This window comes from Rhipicephalus microplus, chromosome 8 (genome assembly GCF_043290135.1).
Source record: "Rhipicephalus microplus isolate Deutch F79 chromosome 8, USDA_Rmic, whole genome shotgun sequence".
NCBI lineage: Eukaryota > Metazoa > Arthropoda > Arachnida > Ixodida > Ixodidae > Rhipicephalus > Rhipicephalus microplus.
In genome coordinates, this window is record NC_134707.1 from 46,390,207 (window position 1) to 46,417,943 (window position 27,737).

General features: G+C 48.6%; 1 protein-coding gene across 1 annotated transcript; it reads right to left on the minus strand.

The window, feature by feature from the left end:
- Positions 1 to 9,533: 9,533 nt before the first annotated feature.
- Positions 9,534 to 16,691, minus strand: LOC119165803 (juvenile hormone acid O-methyltransferase). Its single transcript, XM_037417845.2, has 4 exons — positions 16,638 to 16,691; positions 14,368 to 14,971; positions 10,623 to 10,770; positions 9,534 to 9,730 (listed from the first exon to the last, which is right to left on the minus strand). The coding sequence occupies exons 2-4, from the start codon at positions 14,914 to 14,916 to the stop codon at positions 9,543 to 9,545; spliced, it is 885 nt and encodes a 294-aa protein (XP_037273742.2). The 5' UTR covers positions 14,917 to 14,971; positions 16,638 to 16,691; the 3' UTR covers positions 9,534 to 9,542.
- Positions 16,692 to 27,737: the final 11,046 nt, after the last annotated feature.

Genomic DNA, 27,737 nt, shown 5'->3' on the forward strand with positions numbered 1-27,737 from the left:
TTGTCCGGCAACTGTTAGGAGCACGGACGTTCCTTGAAACGAAAAGTACCCTTGAATTTCCGGGGCCTGCTTCAGAGACGCTTGCCTTCATGGGTAGCGTCTCCGCTAATGAACAGAAGGTGCATCTGGCCTACTGACTCACATTCTATATACGGATACGAATAGCAGATAGTATTTACAGCAGATGCGCCCGGTGTAGAGTGAACATAAGCCTGTTGGTGCTGACAATGTATAAAGTACTATAGCACATTAACAATAGGCAAACCTTATATATCACAGGCAGCATTTGAGTTGATGACGTAAGTATCCATGATTCTATACCATGTTCTTGCGTTGAGAGGGACGGAATAAAAAGGGAAGGCAGAGAGGCGAATAGACCAGTTTAAACCCTCATGGTTGCTTTGCCTGTCCATAACTATAAGCACCATACGATAAGGGTGCTTTGACAAACCAACACACCATGTCATGGGTGTTTAGCTGTTTCAAAACAACTAGGTCATGGGTGTTTTGGTTAGTCAAAACACCTTTATTGTAGAGTGTTAGTTATAGACTGGCCAAGCATCTTTTAGAGTGAAAACTAACTTACAGTGCACAATGCGCATCGGGTTTGATGCTGTATTCCACGAGAATGAATGATTAAAGGAGTAGAATAAAAGTTACAAAATGTTTGAAAGGTCTTGTTAGAGTGGGAAGGGCATTGAAAGTTTCAAAAAATAAGGCACGGTTGACGTTCATGGCACGTTAGCATGTTTAAAATTGTACCCTTGAAAAAAAATGAGCTGTTCACCCCGCAGAGATCATTGGGGTCTGGTACTGACAATGGTATGAAGACTCACCGGTCATTGATTGTGGCACATGAAATGATGAACTGCAGGTGACTGTCCCAAGTGTTGCGTTATTACTTCACCTCCGCTTAGTAAAACTGAGTTATTTTGTCAAGTTGTTGCCACTTGAAGACTTCGTCATGCAAGCCGCCCTGTGAAGACTGCTCTCTAAACTTCGCCAACTTGTGACTGCCAAAACAAGCAACACCCATCGCACGTTCGAAGTCGTGATCAGAGTCGTCAGTACTCGAAATATTGTCACGTGGTCGTGACGTTGACGCAGGTAACAGTCGACGCGTCGAAAAAGAATGTCTTTATTTGGCCTAACACTGGGCAGGAAAACTAATGGTCGTACTGCCGTAATACACACTGTCACTGATGGCGACGAACAGAGCGGTGGCCATGGACAATCTGATGAGCGTCAACTTGCGTCGGAGTTTATGCACGTGTCGTAAAACATTCGAACGTTATCGCTGGCGGCCGAGTTTCCAGAAGAAGTTCAGCTGCTTGCGTTATTACTTTCAAGCTATACAAGTGATCCCAAAATTATCTGAAAGGCCCTGAGGCTTTTTGGCACAGATTGAAAGATGCAGTAATGATTGCTATGTGGGGTTTAACATCCCTAAACCACCATAAGATGATGAGAGACGCCGTAGTGGAGGGCTCCGGAAATTTCGACCACCTGGGGTTCTTTAACGTGCGCCCAAATCTGAGCACACGAGCCTACAACATTTCCGCCTTCATCGGAAATGAAGCCGCCGCAGCCGGGATTTGATCCCGCGACCTGTGGGTCAGCAGCCGAGTACCTTGGCCACTAGACCATAGCAGCGGGGAATGAATGAATGAAACCATGTTTATTCCACTTTGTTCGCGCCGAAGGCGCTGCGGTGGACAGTCAGGGCACTATAGCAGGGGGGGGGGGGGTAGAGCTGCCTCCGTTTTATTACCGGACGTCATGGAGGCAGCTAAGTGGGGGCCGCTTGAATGGCTTGAATCTTGTGGCTGTCGCGGAGCCGGTCGCCAACCGGTGGCGCGGCCGGGTCCTGGAGGAACATGATGAGTGCTCGCCAGAACTCGATGGCGCGATCAGGGGGCGAAGGCTCCGGGCAGGCCCATGTCCGGAGAGAAGAAGGCCAGGGTCCCCGTTTTATGGTGGCCAGGGCACGGAGCCTAGGCGGGTTGTACACAGGGCACTCCCAGCACAAATGGTTGAGATCAGCCCGGCAGTTGCACGTGGAGCAGAGACCTGTCACGGGTGGTGGCGTGTCACCCCTGTGGAAACGGTTCAGCAAGAAAGGGGTAAGGAGTGTTCCTGCCTGAATTCTCCGAAGCAGGACAGACTCTCTCCGTGTGAATACCTTCGAAGGAAGCAATGGTATCGAGAGTGGATTACCCACTGCTGTGAGGTAGGCGGCGCGACGTTGTTTGGTAATGTGCTTATCTGCTATCGGATCTGCTAGCTCGGGTGGGGTAGCCAGAAAAGTGGAAGGAGTATCGGAAGCTCTGGCTAGCGCGGTGAGGAGATGAGCGCGCGCTAATCTGTGAGCCTTCTCGTTTCCGGGGATACCGCAATGCCCGGGGACCCAGTGGATGGTAACGTCATGACCACATTCGCGGAGCAGGCGCGTCTGGTGTCGGATCTTCTGGAGTACAGGATCTGTGTAAAGAACATTAGCGCATGCCCGATGGGCAGCCTGGGAATCAGTGTACACACGATGGTGAACAGGGTCAGTTTGAGGTGACATTTCGAGGGCCCACTCCAAATAATCTAAGATGCCCACTAGCTCTGCTCGAGTGCTATACATCGCATCTGCTGAAGCATGATAACGTCGGCTCTGCTTTCTGTTTGTCTGGTCGTACCACGCAGTGGCATAACAAGTGTTACTGGTACCGTCTGCAGGAAGTGCAGCGTCAGTGTATACGACGCGTTCAGTCATGGGGAGTGAACTCGTGGCCCTAGCATGTCTCTTGGCGTAGTTAAGGCGCCGTGCTCGCTGATTAGGGTCCATATTCAACGGAAGTGGCTTGCCGTCGGTGAGTACCGTGATTTCCCAAGGCGGCGTTTTGTTAGGCAGCATGGGCAGTGTGTTGATGTCATACCCGAGAAGCATAAGCGTGTATCGCCCGGCATTTGTTGCGCGAAGCCTCGTTTCCTGTGTGTGGATGTGCATGTCGATGAGCTCGGTCAGATTATTGAGCTTGCTGCAGCTCTTGAGCGCATCCAGGCGTGTGTACCTTGGTAGTCCGGTAACCATGCGTTTGGCCTCGTTAAGCAGCCGGTCGAGTTTGATTATCTGCGTACGGTTGACCGGATGATACGGCAGTCCATACATGATACGTGAGACGAGAAAAGCTTGAACAAACTGCCGCATTTCGCGTTCGTTTACTCCACGAGTGCGATTAGAGATTCTGCGTAAAGCATGAAGGATTTGTTTGCTAGTCTTCGTAACGCGTTGGAACCAAGTGCTCGCTGTGCAATTCTCGTCTAAGTGCATTCCTAATATTCGGATAGTGGATTTCCTCATTATAGGTTGATTGCCAATGTGAAGTTTAAAACACTTCTTTTCTTCCTGCTTGGCAAACGTGGTTCGGCCACCATGAATGACGACAAACTCTGTTTTGTCTGGAGCGGTGTGTAAACCTGCTTCCATTGCGTAGTCGTGAATAATGTTGAGGGCTCGTTGTAAGACATCCTCCTGCTCACCGACGGATCCTTGATGCGTCCACACGGTTACATCATCTGCATACACCGCGTGTTTCAGGCCCGGTACGTTCGCAAGGCGTCTTGGTAGCTGGTACATGGCTATGTTAAAGAGGGTGGGTGAAATCACCGAGCCCTGGGGAACACCTACGTGGTTGGTTCGTACGGTACTGGCGTCTTGGCCGATTTCGACTTGGTAGCTTCGCCCTTCGAGGAAGCCCGCTATGAAGTTATACATTTTCCCTTTAATCCCAAGGGCACGTGCTTTCGTCATGATGGTACTGTGTGGTACGCCATCGAATGCTTTGCGTATGTCCACTGCTACAACAGCCCGTGGGTGCACCGAGTTAGAGTCGAGGACGTCTTCTTTTAGGCGAAGGAGTACATCTTGAGTTGATAGGCCCGCGCGGAATCCGTACATTGTAGGGGCCAAAAGGTCGCGATCTTCAAGGTACCACATCAAGCGTGTGTTAACCATGCTCTCCATGACTTTGCAGACACACGAGGTTAAAGAGATCGGGCGGAGGTTGGATAAGGTATGGGGTGGTTTACCAGGCTTCGGTATGGGCTTGACTACCGAAAACTTCCATGTGGAGGGCAGTATTCCGGTATCCCAGACTGTATTAAACTCTTTGAGGAGAGCGTGTTTGTACTCAAGAGGCATATTGCGTAAATGAGCAACGCATACTCCTTCGGCTCCTGGAGCACTACGTGTGTTAGCATGTTGCAAGGCATACTCCAGCTCGAGCATGGTGAAAGGGCTATTAAATGGCTCAGTGTCTTCAGAGCTTGCATCCTTCCGGTACGTATTGGCTGTGGGGCGAGATGTCTGCGGGAAAAACACTTCAGCAGCTTGTTCGGCGAGCTCCTGTGTGCTGATGCCCTCCCGGAGGGCCACACGAGCCGCGCCATTGTAGGTCTTGCGTTGGCCGAGGAGAGAGCGCAGGATGGTCCAGACCTTTGACGTGTGGGTCTGCCCATTCATGGTTTCACAAATTGCCATCCAGCGGTCTGACGCTAACGTGGTCGTATATGTCTCAATAGAACGCTGTATTTTGCGCAACCGTGCTTTGTGATGCGCAGCGTGGCGAGACCGCCTGTACTGGGCCAGAATACGTAGCCTTCTATTCCACAGAGTGAGAAGATGCCTATCAGGTTCTGGGTGGTCAAAAGGAACCCGTAGGTTCTTGGTGGCTTGCCGTTTCGCTGCGCATAGCTGAGAAAGCAGATGGTCAATATTCTTGGCTGGAGGCTGTTGCTGTAGTAAATCGCGATATTTGTCCCAGTGTGTGATGTGGCTTAGCCGTGTGCTGGCGCGTGACTTCGTCTTCGTAATGGCGTCACCTGTGCGAAATCGTATAAGTATGGGGAAGTGGTCGCTTCCCATGCAATCATCCAGCACCTCCCACTGAAATAGCTGTGGGCGGGTGCTCCAGGTAAGGTCTGGGGATGTGTCTGCTTGGTGAACTGTCTGTCCCAGCCTCGTGTGTGTTTGGGGCGTATTGAGAAGCGTCAGCCCGTACGCCGAGGCATCCTGCATGATGCGCCTGCCACGCGGGCTGCATTTGTTGTATCCCCAGGCGACATGCTGAGAGTTGAAGTCTCCGCACAACAATATGACATCTTGTGGATAAATCTTCCTGAAGTGCGGTATGAAGCTGAGATCAACCGGCGCCTTATTGGCTTTGTTCCTGGTGCTTTCAGGAACCACGTAAACGCAGAAGACAAGAATTGTACGCTGAGGTGAGACTTCCAGCCGGCAACCGACAACACTAAGAGTAGTGCTGCACCACGGTTGCGTATCTAGCTGCACGTGCGTAGTTCCTCGTCGCACGTATAATGCTGTCTTCGTGGATGAATCTTGTTCTTCAGTCGGGGCGTAGCCGTCATAGCCCATTATTTTCAGCACAGGGCCGTTGACTTCTTGAAGGGCAATGACCAATGGACTGGTATCGTCTGTCTTGCTGGAGAGCCAAGTGGTCATTTCAGCCCTCTTGCGACGAAGCGAACGGCAATTCCACTGCAGGACAGTTGTCCATGGCGATGATTTTGATAAGCTAGCCATGGTAAGGCTTTGTTGCATGAGGAGCGATAGAGTTTGACGGTACCAGAGGTGTACGCATCACAAGTGCTCCTGCGGTTGTCGTCGAAGTTGTGCCAAGAGGGAGCATGCCGGAAAGCATGATGCGCTCCATGGTGGTCTGGACGCATTTTTCAATGGCCCGAGTGATAAGCTGTTCAACTCTTTCATGAATGGATTTCTCTATTTGAGCCATACGGTGTTCTAGTCGCCGCTCGAGTTCTTGGAAAGTCGTTGGGGCGGGAGGACGTGAATGGTCACTGGTAAGCGGAAGCCCCGTTGACTGAGCTACGCCCCTTCGAGGATGCTTCGTCCCTCCACCCGAGGCGGGCTGCGGCGCACAGGACCCCAGTGTTGAGTTTGATGGATGTGGTATACCATTACTAGAAGCAGTTAGCGGCACGTTCGCTGGTCGAACTACATCCGCGAAGGTGGTGCCCCCGGCGCCTTCTGACTGTGCAGCAGGTGGTGCTGGCGGCCCGGTGTAAAAACCCTGGCGTGTTGGTTTGAGCATGGGTCTTTGTAGGCCTTGTGTCGCGGAAGGGCGGCGCTGTTGCTCCTGCGTATTCACTTGCTTGCGTTGCCTTTTGGCAGCCGGCTTGCGTTTTTGTTCAATTTTCTTCTTTACTTCTCGTCTTTTTGGACAGTTCGTGGCTGTGGCCAGGTGAGACCCACCACAGCTGCGGCACTTTTGTTCTGTGTTCGGGCATTGCGTACCCTCTTCGTGTTGCCGCAGACCGCATGTCGAGCATCTAGCTGCCGAAATATTGGGGCATTGCTCCTTGCGATGCCCTATCTTGTGGCATATGTCACAAACGGTCACTCGTGCACGATACGGAAAAACACGGATCGTAAATGACCGCAGGCCAACCTTATAGGGTAAGCTGTTACCTTCAAATGTGACCATGGCAGTGCCTTTGTCACCAAGTGGGCGTGCCTGCAGGATTTTGCACTTGCGGCAATGTAATGAGTTCATTAGTTCCTCAGAGGTCATGTCTCCAGCATTGCGAATGATGCCTCTGATTTGATCGCGATTAACCGCTTCATATGCTTGAAAAGGTACTTCCTTTCCTCCGATTGGCAGAGACGCTATCGCGAGAAGGGCGTTGCACACCTCCGGTTCAGCCGCGTCGACTGCGAGCTGGTTGCTATAGCCTAAATAGCGAACCCGGAACTCTGGAAGTGGGTCTTCCTCAGGGATGTTGAGATGAGCCGAAATGCGGCGAGTTATTACTCTATCTAGTCGTATGAATTGCTCATCCATGATGCGGCATGGTTGCTTAGGCCGAAGAATGACGGTGTGCTGATAAGCGCGCGGGGCACCTGAGCTCGGCGTCACCGCGACCGCCGCATGGTTCTGCTGCTTTCGGCGATAGCTGACTGGTATCCAACCATCCTCTTCGTTTTGGTAACTAGCGGAAGCAAGGAGCGTGTGACGTGCACTTCTCATGTGGGAGTGATCCCTGGGTATGCTAGTGTGCTGTCGTTCGGGCGTCGGTATGAGCGAGCCTCGCGCACGTTTCTCTCCGTTCGGTGCGGTAGAAATTATGCGAGCTTGATGAAAAGTATTTTCAGACTTGCCTTCAATGCTATTCTGTTCCTCGAGCTCCCGGAGTGGGGCGAATGGGTTGGTGTCCGGCAGGAGCAGCACCCGTGAAGGCATGGTATCGGCAGCCGAATTGTTCGTTGAAGTCGGCGATGTCACCGAGGCAGTCAGGTCGTCTGAAGTCTGTAGGTCCATATCCTCAGGCAGCGGCACGTCGGCTGGGAGCACGCAGGACTCTGGAGAGGCCATGAAAGCTCGAAACCCGGCGGGTGATACTAGCGGCAATGGCCGCCGGCAGCTAGCCGGGCGGCGGTGCCGCCGACGAGCTCAGAAGGCAGCCTCCCAGTATCAGCTGCAGCCGGTAGATAACGAGCGAGCAAGCAGCTAGCGCAGCAACAGCTGCGGCGATGGCTTGACAGCGAAGCGCCGGCCAAGTGTCGATATCGTCGGAGCGCGCTCGAAACACGTCCGTTCACATCGGACGCTCCCGAAGCAATCCCCATAGCAGCGGGGCACCGCCAGGTGAATTTTTTGTTCTAAAAGTTGGGGCGTCCACACAGGGCTGCAAGAAGCCAGGACGGCATAAACGCCTACTGACAACTAAAAATGCACACAATGGCGGAAAAGAAAGGCACGGAAACTTATCTGCGCATGCCCGTGCAATATGCCGGATAACCTATTAATCTGGCACGCGCGGTGATATACGAGAAAGATAACTGCTCAAGCATTTTATCTTGCTTCAAGTTGATATCACGGTAGGCTCAGGCGTGCATTACCACTATTATCGATATTTCATGCATCAATCACCAAACGCTTGTCTTCATTCATATCTTGCACTTGTTGTTATATCTCTTTTTTATTTGTTGCCTTTGCTAGGGGTTTCGTTGAGCTGGCCTTGACGTCTGCTCCCTTGTAATGCGTTGTTTTGTCGTTGACGTTCGGCCGACCTTCGGGGTCAATGAAAAGCATTCTCAGAACTTCAAGGTGCCGAAGGTCTACATGACAGCGGCCATTGTGGTGGTGACAATTTCACGCTAACATCAAGTGGTGGTGGTCACCATATGAGCAAGCATGCTTGCTGACATGATGACCACTACTACTTGAACGAGGCAGTATATCCGCAGGAAAAAGATTGATTGATATGTGTGGTTTAACGTCTCAAAACCACCAAATGATAATGAAAGACACCGTAGTGGAGTGCTTAGGAAATTTCGACCACCCGGGGTTCTTCAACGTGCACCTAAATGTGAACACACCCACAGCCATTTCACCTTCATCAAAATGCAGCCAACGGGATTTGATCCCGCGTACTCGGGGAAGAGACCGGCATTGTACAGTCGACCACAAAAGTTTACGGACCACGCAAGCGCATGGCTGAAGGTTTGTTCGTGACACTTCCGCTACGTCAGCGGTGCTCGACATGACCGCGGCGCCCTGAAAGCATCCCTCCGCTAATCGATGGCCTGTCTCTTTTCTGACTGGGTACATGTAATTTTCACCTTTCACTTTTCAACGCGTCGCGCTTTTGGTATCTGCGTCTACGAGCTTCTGCCTGGACAGCAGTCTACCAGTATAACTATTATCAGTCGCATTTTTTTTCTCACAATGCGACACCTAGCCAACAGAACGCCGTTTGAGGAACGCCGTGATAGTTTTGATAGAACTAACAATGCGCTACGCGCCAGTGGAAAACTGAAAGGCCAGTGAATACGAAGAAGAACCGTTTTCGGCCCGGAACTGCGTTCGACGGTAGATTGCGCACCGCTATGTGGCTCGGACAGGCTTTTTAGCACGTGCTTTCGTGGTCCGCAAACTTTTGTGGCCGACAAGGAGCGCGTCTGCCAGTATTTCTGTCGATGGAAGGTGTATGCGGTATTCATACATGACTCCCAGGAATCGCGAGTGGCATTGTAGGCGCAAAGTAATAATTGTTGAGACTTTGCATCCCAAAACTATATTAGGAATATGAAGGACGCCGTACAAGAACACTCCATAAAACTTGGCCACGGGCCACTAGGCTTTCATGACAATACGGCCGCCACAGCCTAAAATGGAAGCCTTGACTGCCGGCTGAGCAGTCAAGCGTGATGACCACTGTACCACCACGGTGGGTGGAAGGGGAAAAGAAACAAGCGAAATCATCAATATACTATGTATTTAAAAACTTGTTTTAGGACAATAGTACTAATTTTTGTTAACGTGACACCTCGGGCAATAGAAGGTGCTTGCTGTCAACGCACTTCTTCGAGTTAGTTAAGTGGACACATGGGGCAATCTCATCTTGATTATGAGCACTCAGTTATTGTAAGTTGGTTTAGGAATAGGCGTGTTTCGCACTGTAGCATTTCAAGTCGCAGATTTACTATAGGTGAGAGACTATAGTCACGGTTTTCAGCGTGTTCTCGAGCGTTTATTATTCACTCGTGGCTTCACTGCGTGTATAATGTAATTGTCAGTCAGTGGTGAATTTTTTCTGCTCGCTTGCCACTTTTGTACTTCTTCTTCGATGTCCTTCTGCAGCGTCTGCCTTTCAGCATGAGTGAGAGTCTGAATTCCTGGCGTCACAGGAATCATCAAAGCTGCGTGTAAAACGAAAAGCAACTTAGAAAACAAACAAAAAACCACGTCAGAATATAAAACCACAACCTTCACGTGTAAATTCAGTCAGAATGGATTTCGGCTTCCGTTTTAGGTGGCCTTCGAGTGACCGTAGTCAAAAGCGAGTGCTTTTATTCGGGCATCAAAATGAAGTTTCTGGGTATTGTTGGAATAACTTGAGGGCAAGCATTACTGCAGACGTAAATTGTGCTCATACTGAGCGCAGAGACAAATCACAAAGAAAGACTACACAACGCAAACAAGAGAGCATGCTGAACAAATAAGTAACCTTGATGTTTCAATATGAACACAAGCCAACTAGCCCAACTCTCCCTTTTGCTGCCGTAAATTGTGCAGAAACCATCAAAGGAAAAAGAAAAACAAGTATAAACGACACATACGTGTTACACACAGACAGTCACTCATTTCTCACTGTTTCTGAAGGAATAATGTGGGAGGCAGGTGGCTTCGTCTTTGTTTAAGCCCAGTCACTTTGAGTATTCGCAAGTATTAGATCGCACATAAAACGCATGATTTCAGGGATAAACTTACCGATTTGGACTTCGTACAAAACACGACGGCGACAGTGAAAAATTGCATGGAGTATCCCTATAGTAGCTATTGCAAAAAATATGAACATGCACAAACCTTTTTCGGATCGCAGTAGTGATGGGTGTAAATAAATCACACAATTTACACGAAATTTTCATTTGATTCACAAGGTTAGCTTTCATCGGTAACGAGTAGTTCAGGCCCTTGCGCGTTATATTCAAGGTTTTGAACAATAAACTACGAATATGCTTAGTCTCACAAGAAAAAAACTTATGGATCCCTGACCTTCCTTTTCGACCCCGCTTAGCACAAGATACTCACCTGTGTAATCCGGTATGGGCAGATAGATGTGAGCGATTTCACCACTTCGTAGCTCTAATCCAGTTTCCTTCGCTAACGATCGCACGTAGTTGAGTCTTTCCTCCGTACCTTGCATATCCTGTGTAACGGGTATCAAGCTTTCCCAAAGCTGCAAAAATTATTAACAGTAATGACAGACATCAGTGGCATGCCTGTAAGGCAATTGCGGCGTACATATACAGAGAGGGAGGCTATTGTGTATAAATTCGCAGTAGACTTAGTAACATTCTGAAAATATCCTTACACTGATGATGAAACAAGACCACCTCCATAAATTGTTTGAACCTGACAGTTGGTATCTTTATAACACTAAGTTACGCTTGCGAAGGACATCGTAGCTGCGTTGATTCACTAAATGTACTACCTCGTCTTGTACTACCAGCTTTTGATAAGACAGAGCATCCTGCCATAGCAATGAATAAGACTCGAAATCGACTGTTTACACGTGTTATTTGAGGCGTAACGCTTCATGCTAAAACTAAAACAAACTTTTCGGTATGTTTTCAATTTCATCAACTGTGCTAGGACTATTTCCGAAAACATGCGATAAATAACGTACAATAAAATGCAACGCAGCATGAAAGCTACGTTGTCGCTGTGTGCTAACTGTGTGCTCACCGTAGAATACCAACCCACCGACGTACACGTGGTCTAGACCCCGATAAGCCGACGTGGACCCAGCAAAAACGCTTTTTGATGATACTACGGCCTGTAGAAGGCCATAGTATTATAGATCTCGGTGCTTCGGTGCTATAGATCTCGGTGCTTCGGACTGGAATGAGATTCCGTACGGCACTACCAACTTTCAGTGAAACTTTCCACGACATGAAGCTTTTCATGTCGTGTGCGTTAAGCCATCTAACATCCATCAATCTAACATTCACGCTTTGCCTATTATACTTTTGAATGCGAAGCATTTCTCAGCAAACTTCGGCGACTTTGAGCATATCTATCTATCTATCTATCTATCTATCTATCTATCTATCTATCTATCTATCTATCTATCTATCTATCTATCTATCTATCTATCTATCTATCTATCTATCTATCTATCTATCTATCTATCTATCTATCTATCTATCTATCTATCTATCTATCTATCTATCTATCTATCTATCTATCTATCTATCTATCTATCTATCTATCTATCTATCTATCTATCTATCTATCTATCTATCTATCTATCTATCTATCTATCTATCTATCTATCTATCTATCTATCTATCCATCTATCTATCCGTCCATCCGTCTATCCGTCCGTCCACCCACGTACAGTGATATCATTGATTATCACTGTACGTTGGATCTGCCAGATTTTTTTTCTTTGTGTATGCATTGCGTCTCCCTTCGGTGTTTTGTTTTGAACTTCGGCAGGATGCTTTACGCAGTGGGGTGATTAATGGCCTGTGTGCTCTTTCTCGTATTTCATGAATCCGGTTCGTTACACACGTAAGGACTGCCTTTTGCAAAGCGGGCCCTGTGCTCCGAAAACCTTCCAGATTATTTGAATAGTTGTCCGATAGCCTTGAATGCACAAACGCGAACAGTCGAGCTTGTTGAAGAACTAGCGCTACCACCAGTGATAACACTCTAAGGTTCCATGTCACGTGTGTATGTTTCACGGCGGTCATCGACGGACCAGATTATCGGCGGCTGCTGGTCCATTGGGTGCTGTCCCTGTACAGTTGTTACTGCTCTTTCCGGGCAGAAGTTCACCCAAATAGCGAGTTTTTTTTCCTGAATACCATGATCCCTGCCTGCGTTCAAATCACGACCATGTGACAACGTTCTTCCCAAGATTTACGTGTCTCGATGCCCTTATGCATTTGCCTTCAGCTACGAACTCGTGCTCCACAAATGCTTCGTTTCGAAAAACGCAGATAAATTATTCCTCCTAATTTTTTTTATCTTGCTGGATATGAATCTCGATACATCTTTTTTTCTCTTACTAGTCTGACCGTTCCTAATTATGTAATAGATAAATATAACAACAGTGCCACTGTTTTCAAGTACATGTCCCTTTCCCGAAAGGTTTTTCTCAAAATGTGACGACGCTTTCTCTTAGCCTTAACTTAGCCGCACTAGTAGAAAGGCCTGATAATTTCCTTTCATCCAAAACTACTTGCGGTTAACAATCTATACTAATATATGTGGTTAATGCCCCAACACAACGACATGAATACGACGGACGCCGTAGTAGACGGCTCCGGAAGTTTTAACCTTCTTGTGATTTTTAACGCGAACTAATATCGCAGAGTACAGGGGCTTGTACCATTTAGCCTCCATAGAAATGTGATCACCATGGCCGGGATCATAGAGTCTCCTAATATACACAAGAGGGAACTCTGGCGCTAGTGTCTATGGGAGCTGCTACGCACAGCACTTCAGCGAGCATAAGAATGATGGGTAGTACACACATTTGTCTAATTTTCGTACTTCTGGCCTACTTTTGGCTCCGTGTGGCTTGGAGCTGTTTTCTCACGAGACAAATATTAGCAAATGTTCAGCGGTTGCGTTTCACCATCTTATTCGTTTAGACTTACCTTTCCAAATCGGGTCACGAGGTTCAGAATGATTGAATCTTGCTTTCAAATCAAAACCAAAACACAGCAATAGACGAAGCCGCAAGTACGATTATCCGCCCGCAAGTACGAAGACTAGGCAAATGTGTGGTCTACCCATCATTCCCATGGTCGCTGAACGATCGCAGCGCCAGAGTCCCCTCTAGTTAATTTTAGGAAACTCTGTGGCCGGGATCGGACTGGTGACGACCGGGTCAGCAGCGCAGCACCGTAACCGTAATACCACCATGGCGAACCACTGTACAATTTTTGTTAAATTACTCTACCGAGAAATTTTCCCACAGACTCTGTCATGTTTTCTACGTCTTTTCCTATGTGAGCATCGCACGTGCACATGAGAGCTTCAAAAAATGGAGCTACTAAACGCTAGTTTCCAACAAATGACTTTGTGCTAGCCGGAGCTCGTAGACCAAAGCCACCACTGGTTGCCTTTACGCTGAGGGCCGCAGCGGTGGTGCACTTGTCACTGCTTGTTCCTGCTGTCTGCGGATAGCAACCTGCCTAGACCAAATGCGTAAACCAAAAATGGTGCCGGCAGTCGACATCGTTCGCTGCAGTGGTGTTGTGGTGATGGTTGCTGCCTGTTGTGTATGTGACCATTTGTGTTTTCCGGGAGGCAATTTGCGGCGTTTATCAGCGTGAGTTTGCTTTGCTAGCTTAAACACAATGTGGGTGCTTGTTCGACGTGTTACGCGTCGATATGCGCCGTCGAAAGGTGCAATGCCTCAGTTTGCTGAAGTAACTACCACTTTTTTCGATTGGTAATGCGGTGCTCCGCTGTGGCGGCCCCTTGATGTCCACTACTCGAAAAGCAGCTGGTGGTCAAAGTGTGCTGCGCCGCTACGAGCGACTGTCTCTGAGAGTTGCTACAAGCGCAAAATATTCAGTGCTGTTATGAATGCTGTGACAACCGGAAACATTTAAGAGACAGAACCTGTCTGCATCGTAGAATGTGTTTGTAGCACTTGATACAATTGGGCATGCAGGATCATTCTTGACGCGTCCTGCACGTGATGTTTCCGCTCATGGGGAAGTTTTGCAGCTGTTCGTTTTGGAGTACGCGAACTCGCAATCGGGACGGTTTCCAACTCATCTGAATGTAAATTATACAATGCTTCACTCACCTCTGCAAACCTACTCCAGCGGTCCTTCTTGGCGAGCGCACGCCAGATGTCGGGAGTCATGTACCAAGCGCAGTAAAAAAGCAGACACTCTCCACCAGGCTTCAGCAACTTTTGCATGTTCCTCCACGCCGCTGCCTGGTCCTTCACTCTGTTCAAGCTGTTGAAGACGTAGAGTCGGTCGAAAGGTCCGTATTTCTCGAGAACCTGGGACACGTCTCCAGTTATGTCCAACTGTTCGTAGGCCAGTTTCGGATGAGCGTTGTGCTCTCGAGCGAAAGAGACCATGTTGGAACATATGTCGACTCCAACGATCCGGTCCACGCTATCTGGGCTGTTGGGTAACAATATCTTCTTCGTGGCAGTTCCACAAGCGCAGCCGACATCCAGAAACTGGAATGGCTCGGGCGTTCGCTTTCCATCGACTCCAGAAGGTTGTTCCGGTGGCACTTCAAAGGTCATGTTATAAAGGTTAAGCACCCTTTTTAATAACGGGAAAGTGTGTTCTGCGACATCCGAGTATAACTTTGCATCGTAATCAGGCTGTTGCATTGTAATGTTGCTGTGTAGCGTTGCTAGATCTCCGGTACTTCTATGGTTGTCCAACCTTGAAATAATGAAGAAAAAAAAAAACAGACATACTACACGTTTACAAGTTTGCCTAAAGAGATACCATGAAAAAGCACAAATATGGCATTCGATGGATGTATCGACGAGCTATGTTAACACTACTGAATTTTGTATTGTCTTGAAAGGTTTATGTCATAAATTAGCTTAAACAACCATTGATTAAACCAAGGCACGATGCTTTGGCTGCCTATGTGTTGTTGCACTTTAAATTATTTCAGGGTGTCCAAGAATCTTTCTGGTGCACTCATATTTATGCACTGACAGAACTGTTTGCGTACGCTTATGACCGGGGGAAAATTTGCCCATAAAATTTTCCGGCATATAATACGCGAGAGTGTACAAGGCAGGTAGTGTATAGGGGTGCTTGGATAAAAGCTAAATAAAACTCGTGAGAAACGACCGCTGAATCAATATAAGGCCGTGAGCAGTATCTTTATTTTAAGGATATGTTTGCCTTATTAAGCCAGTTCTCCATAAGCGTCTTCACTGATAGCAGCCGAAATTGTCATCTGAATGTAAACACATAAAACGCAGTCAGTTCTTGTGGAGCCTTCAGGTAGATGCCCTAGTTCATATTGTGTTTGCCTTGATCCTTATATCAGAAACGCACGTGTAATGAGCAGGGTTCTACTTATATCTTATTTTGTAGTCAAGCTGACATGCCCCATTGTTAATTGGCACAAACATTTTTCTAATCAATATATTTGAAGGCGAGGCGAGGGGGGGGGCACAATGGACGACATAATTACGACAGACACTGTGGTGAAAGGCTCTGTAAAATTTTCTACCTGGTGTTTCGTAACGTTTACTTAAAGGACCACTCAACCGTCTCCTACTTTTTTTTACACCCCCTAAACAAGCTTCCACATCTTTCCTACGCCTGACTAAGCTCCTTCCACGTGCAGTGACGTCAAATCAGTGATCGGTGACGCGACGCAGCACGAAGCTCGTCGATTAGTCTAAACCAGGTCTCAAGAAGCCGTAAAGAAGTCAACGTAACCGGTCACTGAGTTGATCTGCAGGTCGTGGGTTCGTATCCCGGCTGCGGCAGCTGCATCTCCGATGAAGGCGGAAATGTTGTAGGCCCGTGTGCTAAGATTTGGGTGCACGTTAAAGAACCCAGATGGTCGAAATTTCCAGAGCCCTCCACTACAGCGTCTCTCGTAATCATATGGTGGTTTCGGGACGTTAAACCCCACTTATCAATCAATCCATCAATCCGGTCACTGAGTTGACGTCACTGCACGTGGAAGGAGGTTGGTCAGGATCAGGAAAGATGCGCGAGCTTCTTTGGGGTGTGTGAAAAAATTCGGAGCCTGTTGAGTGGGGTTTTAAATGGAGCGGATGCACCTCTTTCATTTAGCTAATAACGAAATGCGTTCGCTAAGACCGGGATTCTTTCCCCCCAACCAAGGTGTAAGCAGTCGATCCCAACAAGGTCTAGACCACATTCACTAGGTATTTCTCTCTCAGAACGTCAGGACTTGCATGGGGTGCACTTTTTCGCGCAACGTTTGAATTTATCTGAAATATTCCAGAAAAACGCTTTGAGATCAACGGATGCTCTTATGCTGTTACAGTGTTTTCGTTTGAATAATATTTCAGTAGGCGTTTAGAGAAAAAGTGTAGAACAACTATCTCACCTGACTACGCCAGTGCTTGCGACAAGGCCAAATGCAGGGTGACGTGTGCCGCAATGTTGCTGCGTTAGAACTGCGTTAGAACTGGGCCATCCTGGTTTGCTCATTTATTGTCTTTTCATCTGAACACGCAGACTATGCAGCCGTAACTGCGCTCAAAATGTATGTGGATATTTGATTGACATCGAGTATTCACCGGATGAGTGAAGAACGTAAAAAGACGAGTGTGCTAGAAAAAAAGAAAAAAAAGAGAAACGGGCTGAAAGTTTGAACTATACTTCAGTGAAAGCAACATATGGAACGGATGTTCGAGGCTTAGCGGTTGGCAGTTACAAAAGACGACAACACCGTTGGAAATTCAGTTATTACGATAATGTATGCTAGAGTGGACATCCTGTCCATTCTGGACGGCGAATCATAGTAGACAGAATTATTCGTGACTAGAACAAGGCAGATCGGACAGGAATACACCTAATAACAAATACAGCTACATCACCGAATGCATGCGTCTGACTTTGACGAATACCTTCCGTTCGAGACTGTGTGATAACGCGGGGTAATTTTTAATAAAAAATAAATGAAATGTCGATTTCTTTAGCGACACTGCGGGGATCAAGAGCAAAAGCACATCCGTACTCTCATGCCATACTGCTTGAAATATTTCGACATTCACAGTACACTGCGCTAGGGGTTAGAAGCTTGGCATCAAAGGTGACAGTGACAATTTAATTAAGTAGCTTGGAAGCAACGAAGATTGGCTGAAGTTCCAATGAGAAATAATTTATCCGTCAATCATCCTGGCGGTAAAATCATTTATTATCTGTCAGATGGTAGTATTCACAATGTACATAGTCGGCAGGGATTCGTCTAATGGTTGGTTCTTTTTATTAGATGAGGGTAATATTTTGCATTTATTTGCCAATATTTGTCACTTTTCCTTTTTTTTCTTTTCTTTCGGCCTGTGCAAACATATATTGCGCGCTGTAGACAAAAAAACGTTTTTGAGAGTAAGCGCTCTTGTTTGTGTCCCCCTTTTTTCTAATGCTCATTTTTTCACACTCTTTCGTTTCCCAATGAGGAAAATGTAGATGGCTTCGCACAGCTTCCAATTTGACAGTTTCTCAGACTCTGTGTTTTGTTAGGCTTACAACTAATTTTTGCAAAAGACAAAAAGTGGAGCACGCAGTGTAACCGCTTTATGACTTATTTAGGTATTTACTTGACTTGTGGCCTTCTCGTCGAAATAGTGCTAAGCATCGTTGGTCAAACAGAGTCGTATGCTTCAGCTCCGTTGATATTATGCAATCATGGGCCTGCTATTTATAGTTTCAGACGCTTGCCTTTGAACCAGCGGGACGCGTGCTGTAAGCCAAACCCCCTAAAATATTGCGGTAGCAATTATATGGAGAGTCTCGGCTAGTTTTTGCAGTCACCGCCGCCACCCTCATTCACACACACACACACACACACACACACACACACACACACACACACACACACACACACACACACACACACACACACACACACACACACACACACACACACACACACACATATATATATATATATATATATATATATATATATATATATATATATATATATATATATATATATATATATTGAAATACAACGGTGCAGCTGACGCTTTATTCAAGCAACAGCAAGATGGCACCGATGATGAAGAGGAACGGGGAGAAGACTGATGATGGTTATTGATAGATGAGGAAGATGACGTACAATGAATTCTCACACTAATTTCCCCCGTCGACGGAAGCGGCCAGCCTGGCCGCGAATTACGCTGTGGAACGCATACAATAGGGCTTGAGACGCGAAACGTGCACAATCTCTGTCCCGCGGCAGCGTTGGTCAGTGGGGACATGAACAGGTGTGACACGGTAGTTCACCGGTGAGGTCTGTTCGATAACCTTGTAAGGGCCAAGATAGCGTGACTCAAACTTTTCGCATAAGCCAGGCGTTCGCGCAGGAGTCCACCGAAGTACATTGTCGCCAGGGCGGTAGAGAACGACGCGGTGAGTGGCATCGTAACGATGTTTGCGATCTTCTTGGCTAGCTTCGGTGTTTACACGGGCAAGACGACGGCATCAAGCAACCCGGGACAGAAACTGGTCGCAAACGAATGATGAAGAGTTAACGGGGCCAGAAAAGAATGAAACGTCGCGTGGTGATGTCGGTTGGCGGCCGTATACTAGGAAAAATGGAGAATAACCTGTGGTTCGTTGAACTGACGTATTATATTGTTACGTCTACGAGGGGTTTATTCGAAGCAGACGTAACGGTCGACTCGACGGTATACCGCAGTGAACGGGCAGCAGCGAGCTTTTGCCACCAACTGAACGTCCTCCTCTTCTGCTACCACCATGTTCCCCGCTACACAGGTGCACATACCTAAATTACACATGTGGTAACACTTCCCTCCGCGCCGACGAGGCCCACTGGGCGAGTCAAACAGTCTCTCGAGGAATAAAGCGCTTCAAGCGTGCAACATGGACAAGTTCAGTTTTTGCAGACCGCCGGCCGTTTGAATGGAGACGCGCTATGCGGTAAACTAAATCACTGATACGGTCTACAACAAGATATGGTCCCGCATAGTGCGCTAGCAGTTTCTCGCTCAAACCGCGTTTTCTAGTTGGTGTCCAGAGCAACACCAGGTCGCCGCGATTGTACGTCACGTGTCGGCGTCGGCGGTCAAAATGTGCCTTGGAGCGGTCTTGCGAAGCAAGAGTGCGCAAATAAGCAAGGCGTCTAGCTTCTTCTGCCCGACAGATGATCTCGGATATGCAGGGATCATGATGGTCCAAACACGGGAAGATTGTATCCAGGGTATGACGAGGTGGTCGAGCATATAGAAGAAAGAAAGGACTGTAGCCGGTAGTTTCATGCTGAGCGGTGTTGAATGCATATGTGATAAAGGGTAGAATGCTGTCCCAGTCCTTGTGATCGGATGCAACATACATAGACAGCATGTTCGAGAGAGTTCTGCTCGTTCGTTCAGTTAGACCATTCGTTTGGGGATGGTATGGCGTAGAGTGCCGAAACCTTGAAGCACAGGCACGAAGCATCTCTTCCATCACGTCTGCTGTGAATTGTCGGCCACGGTCACTGATTACGATTTTGGGAGGCCCATGTCGAAGAATGACAAAACGTAGCATGAAGGATGACACATCAGCTGCAGTTGCCGATGGTATGGCAGCGGTCTCGCAGTACCGTGTTAAATGGTCGGTGCAAACGACTATCCAGCGATTTCCATTAGAAGACCGGGGAAAGGGTCCAAGGAGGTCAATCCCGACTTGCTCGAATGGAGTTCTAGGCGGCGGCACCGGATGTAATCGCCCTAAAGGAGCACTTGTTGGGCGCTTATGACGTTGACACTCGTTGCAGCTAGACACGTATTGTTCCGTCGTGTGGCGCATTTTGGGCCAGTAGAATCTTTCTTGAAGACGGCAAAGAGTTTTTGCTGTGCCTAGATGACCGGATGTTGGGTCATCATGCATAGCCTGCAAGACATATACGCGAAGACTCTTCGGAACCACCAGAAGATATCGTGAGCCGGTGTTGGTGTAGTTCTTTTTGTAAACTAGCCCGCCTTGGATGCAGAAGCGCATAGGCGATGATTTTGGTTTGGTAGCAAGAAGCTGTTGTATGGTGCTGTCCCTTTGTTGCTCATCCTTAAAGGTCTTGTTATCAGGAAATGGTTGGTCGAGTGATGCAATGTAGGTATCGAAAGTGTCCGCGTCACATTCTATCGTTGGAAGCGGTAGTCGCGAAAGACAATCTGCGTCGGCGTGACGTCGGCCGCTTTTATACGAAACCGTGAAGTCAGATTCTGTAGACGAAGTGCCCAGCGCGCCAGCCGACCAGATGGGTCACGCAGATTAACCAACCAGCAGCGAGAATGATGGTCTGTCACGACGGTAAAGGGGCGTCCGTACAGGTAGGACCGGAAGCGCTGCACTGCGAAGACTACTGCGAGGCATTCTTGCTCTGTGACAGTGTAGTTACGCTCGGACTTGCTGAGCGAGCGACTTGCATACGCTACGACGTGTTCTTGATTATCCAAGCGTTGAACCAGGACAGCACCTACACCAATACCGCTGGCGTCTGTGTGAATCTCAGTGGGAGCGAGAGGATTGAAGTGTTGAAGAATCGGATGGGACGTCAAAAGAAACTTCAACTCCGAAAAAGCAGACTCGCATTCCGGGGTCCAGTCAAACTGCGCACCTTTCTGAAGCAGACACGTGAGCGGGTATGCAATATTGGCAAAGCCAGGAATGAATCGGCGAAAGTATGAACAAAGCCACAAAAAGCTGCGCAGTTCTTTCACCGAGTTTGGCTGCTTAAATGCCTCCACTGCGGTCGTCTTGGCGGGATCCGGTCGTATGCCTTCTTTGTTTACTAAGTGTCCAAGGACGAGTACTTGGCGCTCTCCAAAACGACATTTCTTTTAGTTGAGCACTAAGCGTGCTTTGCTTAGGCAGTCCAGTACGAGGTCAAGGCGTGTGTTGTGCTCACAAAAGGTGCGCCCAAAAATTACAACGTCGTCCAAGTAACACATACACACTTCCCACTTCAATCCACGCAGAATGTTGTCCATAAATCGCTCAAAAGTTGCGGGCGCGTTTCAGAGTCCGAACGGCATCACATTGAATTCAAATAGTCCATATGTTGTAACAAATGCTGTTTTCTCCTTGTCTTCCTCGTGCATTGGAATCTGCCAGTAGCCTGACCTCAGATCCACAGACGAAAAGTAAGAGGCCGATGATAGACAGTCGATAGCATCATCAATCCGTGGGAGTGGGTATACGTCTTTTTTAGTGATGGCGTTGAGATGGCGGTAGTCAACACAAAATCACCATGTCCCATCCTTCTTGTTCACTAGAATTACTGGGGCGGCCCACGGACTACATGATTCCTGAATTACATTTTGCTTGAGCATCTCGCAAACCTGTTCATTGATCACTGCGCGTTCTGACGGCGATACACGATATGGTTTCTGTCGGAGAGGTCTGTGAGATGTCGTGTCGATTCGGTGCTTTATACGAGAAGCAGGGAATGACGGTGAATCCTGCTGAGCGAAATCAAAAATACCGGCATGTTTGCGCAGAATACTCGCCAGTTCATTACGTTCCTTGGTGCTGAGTGACTTATCAATCATAGCCATAATAGTGGTGTCCCTGGCGTGCAGATTATCGCAACGGGTCTTATCCGGGGAATCGTTGCTTTCTGCGAGAGTGGCAAGCGAGAATACTTGGTGTTCACGAATCTCTGCAAGTTTCAGACATTTCGGCAGCACTGTAAGTTCATTAGAGCAGTTAATCACCCATAAACTAGTATGCCCTTGGCAATCGATAGTGTACAGTAGGGTATTAAAACTGTCTTCTTTATGCAACTGAGATGCACGGGCTCCACAGTTGCGTCAAATGTTTTCTCGCTTGCAGGTGAACAGACAACAGGGACACATTTTGCAGACAACGGCGGCACAGTTATGTTCACAGACACGCAAAGAGCACTTTCTTGAGAGGGCGAGTTTTCCATTAACGAAACTGGGATATCAGAATCTACTGTAATTTGTCCTGTGCGGCAATCGACAGTAGCACCACATAGCTTCAAGAAATCGAGTCCTAGAATAACGTCATGCGTAGTATGAGGGAGAACAGCAAACTCTGCGACAAATTTCTGGCACGCCAAACTAACAGTCACAGTGCAGACACCAACAGGTTGTAACACCTCTCCGCTCACTCCACGAAACGTATCAGGACGGTCTCAATGAAACATAACCTTTTGTCCAAGAAGGCGGGTGAAAACTAAACTCATCACTGACACGCTTGCACCTGTGTCCACCAACGCCATCGTTGGTACGCCATCGATAAGCACTCGAACCTTATTTCTAAACATGGAAGGTAACGGAGGTATATCTGTTGAAATCGAAGACTGTCCGGCGACCTCGCCTACAACGGCCGCGCCGGCTAGTTTTCTGTAAGAGGCGAGGAGTGGCGGCGCCGAGGAGACGGTGATCGGTTGGCACGAGGGGCAGGTGGTGGTGTCACACTGCGGTCAGAGGCCGGAGATTGGTTTCGTAGCGGTCCTGGGATCTCGTAAGACGCGCTTCCCGGAAATGTCGGTGCTCGGGTAACGCAACAACGGTTAAATCTCGGTGATCGGTCATACCTTGGCGGCTGCCGGTAATTGCAATACCTGGCAATGTGTCCTTCGAAGCCACAGTTGTAACACACTGGTAGAGGGCGCTCACCGAACCAATGCCGGGACCGCTCAGCTGTGAAGGGTCGGTGACGAGCTTGTTGAGCGGGGGCTGCCCACCTCTGTGTGGCGGGGCCGTGCCGAAGGCGTTGGCCATATCGCTGGTCAGCCACGAATGAGTCACGACGTGGCCGCGGATTTCCAGTTTCGCTGATGTCTGCCACACATACCGATGGTGGCAAAGAAGTTGATGGTGCCGCCGTGTAGTAGGGTGGATTGGTAGGTGGATGAGGAATGGTTTCGTCAACCCTACTACCTTGTCGTTGCAGCTCTTCACGCACAATTGCCCGAATAGTAGCGGCAAGGTCGGTGGGCGGGCTGACGTCGACGCTGGCAACCGTTGTCACATTTGCCAGCCTACCAAATTTCGGGGCGATGCGACGAGTCTTCAATTTTTCAAACGTGCGGCAGTGATGTTGGACGTCGGAGGCAGAGGTGAGGTCATCCCTGCCTATCAGAAAATTGTAAACGTCTTCCGCTATGCCTTTCAATAGGTGTCCGGCCCTGTCTTCTTCAGACATCTGCGGGTTTATAATCTTGCAAAGCTTAAGAACGTCCTCTATATAGGCAGTGCAGGTTTCTCCAGGAGTCTGGGCTCTTCCAGCAAGAGTCCGCTCCGCGCTTTTCTTTCTTGAGTCGGAGTCACCAAAACACTTCTTGAGTTCTTGAGCAAAAATAGCCCATGTTGTCAAGGACTCTTCGTGGTTTTCATACCACATCAGGGCAGTGTCCGTGAGAAACAGCGCGACGTTTTCCAGCTGATCGATAGAGTTCCAGTGGTTGTACCGGCTTACCCTTTTGTAGTGCGTTAGCCACGCGCCCACGTCTTCTCCTGTCATTCCCGCGAACGGGCGGGGTTCCATGTAGTGATGCCTTGGTGTAGCCAGTGTAGATTGGCGCGAAGTCGAGGCGGTTGATTCCTGACCTTCGCTCTGGGTCATGACGACTGTTGTCGGCGGCAGACCGGCAAGACGACGGCTTCGGCGAACTCCGAACAGCTGTAGCTCCGTGGTACGTCGATGTGTCGTACCCCGCACCTCCACCACTCTGTTACGTCTACGAGGGGTTTATTCGAAGCAGACGTAACGGTCGACTCGACGGTATACCGCAGTGAACGGGCAGCAGCGAGCTTTTGCCACCAACTGAACGTCCTCCTCTTCTGCTACCACCATTTTCCCCGCTACACAGGTGCACATACCTAAATTACACATGAGGTAACAATATGCATACGTGACAAAGGGAAGTATGGCATCCCAATTGCGATGGTCCGGTCGGATATACATGGACAGCATGTCACACAGCGTGCGATGAAATCTTTCCATTAAGCCATTGGTTTGCGGGTGAAAGCTAGATGTTGTTTTATGAACTGTTTTTGATGCTTGAAGAACTTCACTGAGCGTGCTTGAAAGAAATGCCTTTCCCCAGTCGCTTAAAAGCACACGAGGGGCTCCATGACGTAGATAAATAGCATTCAAGAAGAAAGTTGCTACTTCCGAAGCACTTCCTGAAGTGATTGAGGCCGTCTCAGCGTACCGGGTCAAGTGATCAACCGCGGTGACGATCCACCTCTTGCCGCCTGATGTAGTTGGGAGGGGCCCGAAGAGGTCAATTCCGACGACAGAGAACGGCTCTGATGGACAAGGAAGTGGTAGTAGGGTACCGACTGGAGCAGTAGTGGGCCGCTTGCGGTGTTGGCAAAGTGCGCACGAGGCAATATATTTAGCTACTGTCGTGGCAAGACCTGGCCAGAAGAATCGACTGCGGATGCACTCGTATGTTTTGTAGTAACCCAAGTGTCCTGACGTCGGGTCGTCGTGGCAAGCGCGCAGAACTTCAGTGCGTAGTACGCGTGGTACGACGGGAACCCATCGGTGGCCTTCCGGGTGGAAAATGTATCGATATAGCACATCGTCCTCCAACTTGAATAGTCGGAGTTGTTTCCGGAGCCTGACATTAGGGGAAGACGAAGCACTGGTAAGCCGACCAATGATGTCAGTGCAATAAGAATCGGCTCGCTGGTGAGTAGTAAGTACTGACTGACGGGTGGATGAAGGTAGGGAAGAAATGGATGATATCGTCGAGGCGTCTTCTGTATAGCCAATTTGACAAGGGGATGTGACGTGCGTCGAAAACTGCGGCAAAGGGCATCGTGACAAAGCGTCGGCATCTTGATGTTGTCTTCCAGTCTTGTAGATGACGTCAAAGTCATAAGATTGTAATCAGAGAATCCAGCGGCCAAGTCGTCCCGACAAGTTTTTGATTGTGGAAAACCAGCAAAGAGCATGGTGGTCTGTCACAACAGTAAAATGTCAACCATATAGGTACGGACGAAATTTTTAGATGGACCAGACAACAGCCAAGCACTCTTGTTCGGTTATCGAGTACCTCTTCTCTGCAGAGGTCAGAGTATGGCTTGCATACGCGACAACTTTCTCGCGAAAGGCATGGTCGCGCTGCAGGAGTACGGCGCCGATTCCTTGTCCACTCGCATCAGTGTGTAATATCGTAGGTGCCTTGCCATCGAAATAACAAAGCACCGGTGGGGATGTCAGTGCCTGCTTGAGTTCTTGAAATGAGGCTTCGCATTGATCATTCCAATCGAAAGAACCGGTACTAGCAAGGAGCTTGTGGAGAGGAGCGGCAATAGTGGCAAAGTTGCGAATGAAGCGGCGAAAGTACGATGCGAGTCCAAGGAAACTGCGTAGTTCTTTGGAACGGAAGGGTCGCGGAAAGTTGAGGACTGCGGAAATTTTGTTCGGATCGGGCTGGATGCCATCTTTAGTAACGAGATGTCCTAGAACTTTTATAACTGTGTTGCCAAAATGGCACTTCCTTGTGTTTAGTGTAAGTCCAGCGTTGGAGAGGCATGTGAGCACTTGATCTAGGCGTTGCAGATGATCATCAAAAGTGGAAGAAAACACGACGATATCATCGAGGTAGCATAGACAAGTTTTCCACTTGAGGCCACGAAGAACAGTGTCGATCATCCTTTCATATGTGGCGGGAGCATTACATAGACCGAATGGCATTACGTTAAACTCGTAAAGACCGTCCGGCGTAGAAAAGGCGGTCTTTTCTTTGTCTGCTTCGTCCATTGGTATTTGCCAATACCCGGACCGAAGGTCAAGGGTGGAGAAGTATTGGGCACCTTGCAATGAATCAAGTGCATCATCTATACGGGGCATCGGATATACATCCTTTCGGGTAATCTTGTAGAGCGCGCGGTAATCAACACAAAATCATACCGATCCATCCTTCTTTTGTACTAACACAACGGGTGATGACCAAGAACTGGTAGAGGGTCGTATGATGTTTCTGTTTAGCATATCGGTCACGTTCTCCTCGATGATTTTGCGCTCGGCCAAGGAGACTCGGTACGGACGACGGCGTACAACAGTCTGACCTTCAGTGTCGATGCGATGATGCGCAACTGTGGTCTGTCCTAGTGCCGAAGCATTGGCGTCGAAGGACGCCTGGTGTTTCCTGAGCAAATTCAGCAACGCCTCACGCTGAGAAGCAGAAAGGCCAGGATTTATCCCGGAAGCAAAGGAGGAGGAAGTAACAGACTGAGCCTGTTGTGGCTGAGCTTTCAAGGCGTCAAGAGAGACCAAAGATACCGGTTGTGTATCCACATAACATGACACTGCAGAACCTTGGGGTAGGAGGACGGGCTCTGGGGTAGGGTTCAGGCCAAGGATTATCGCAGCACTGTCTTTGAACCGCACCAGGCTGGAGGGGACTACAACGCCGCGAGCTAGACAGCTGCTGGAAGGGGTGATAAGGACGTCACCATTGGCAATATTCGGAGAAGTGATGGTGATGAGTTTCTCTTGACCCGGGAGCAGTATAGATTCGGAAGCTGTGAAAAAACGCAATGGTTTTTCGTCGACGCGTTCGCTGCAGTGATCGGTCTCGGTCATTTCGACTACACGTTGACGGCAAGAAATTAATGCAGATGCTGATGAGAGAAAGTCCCAACCTAAAATTAGTTCATGAGCACATGACATTAAGACAGCGAAGGTGATGTGATAAAGAATACCATCAATGAAGACACGCGCTGTACATTGGGCCGATGGTCTAATTACTGCTTCATTGGCCCCAATCAAAGATGATCCAAGGTAGGGTGTCTTCACTTTCCGCAATCGAGAACACAAGTCGGCACGCATAACTGAAATAGTTGCTCCCGTGTCCACCAAAGCCAACACCCACACACCTTCCACAGTTACCAATAACATGTTTGACGGTCGTTCAGGAGGACTTGGGTCATTTCGCCGCGATGCAGTTTTCCCTCCAAAAACTGCACTGTTTTGTTTTCCGATCGCTGGACAGCCAGTTGAGAGACAGGCCGAAGTGGTGAAACAGAGCGTTGATGTGGCGAAGGGGAGCGTGGTCGGGATACACGTGTATTGTTGGTCGTGTTGGAAATGCGCACAGGAGACGGTGATCGGTGGTTGGAAGGACTGTCGGCATAACGGTAGTAACCTCGAGCACATGTGTCATCTTGTTCAAAAGCGGCATAACCACGACGTTCATCTTGCTGCCGACGTCGACAGACCCGGGAAATGTGTGCTCGAATTCCACAGTAGTAGCAAATAGGACGTGGGGCACGCCAGGAAGAATGGTAGGTAGGTTTCGTTGGACGGGCGACTATAGGTGCGAGATGTTAGTGATCAGGTACAGGTGGTGGTACTTGAGACGGCGAGGGTTGTATTGCAGCGATCTGTGCATACGAAGTGGGTTGAGGGCATGGTGGAGCACGGTGGGGGCTTTGAAACGCTGACATTTCTTCCCTAATAATTCCACGCAGATCACTAGAGGCGG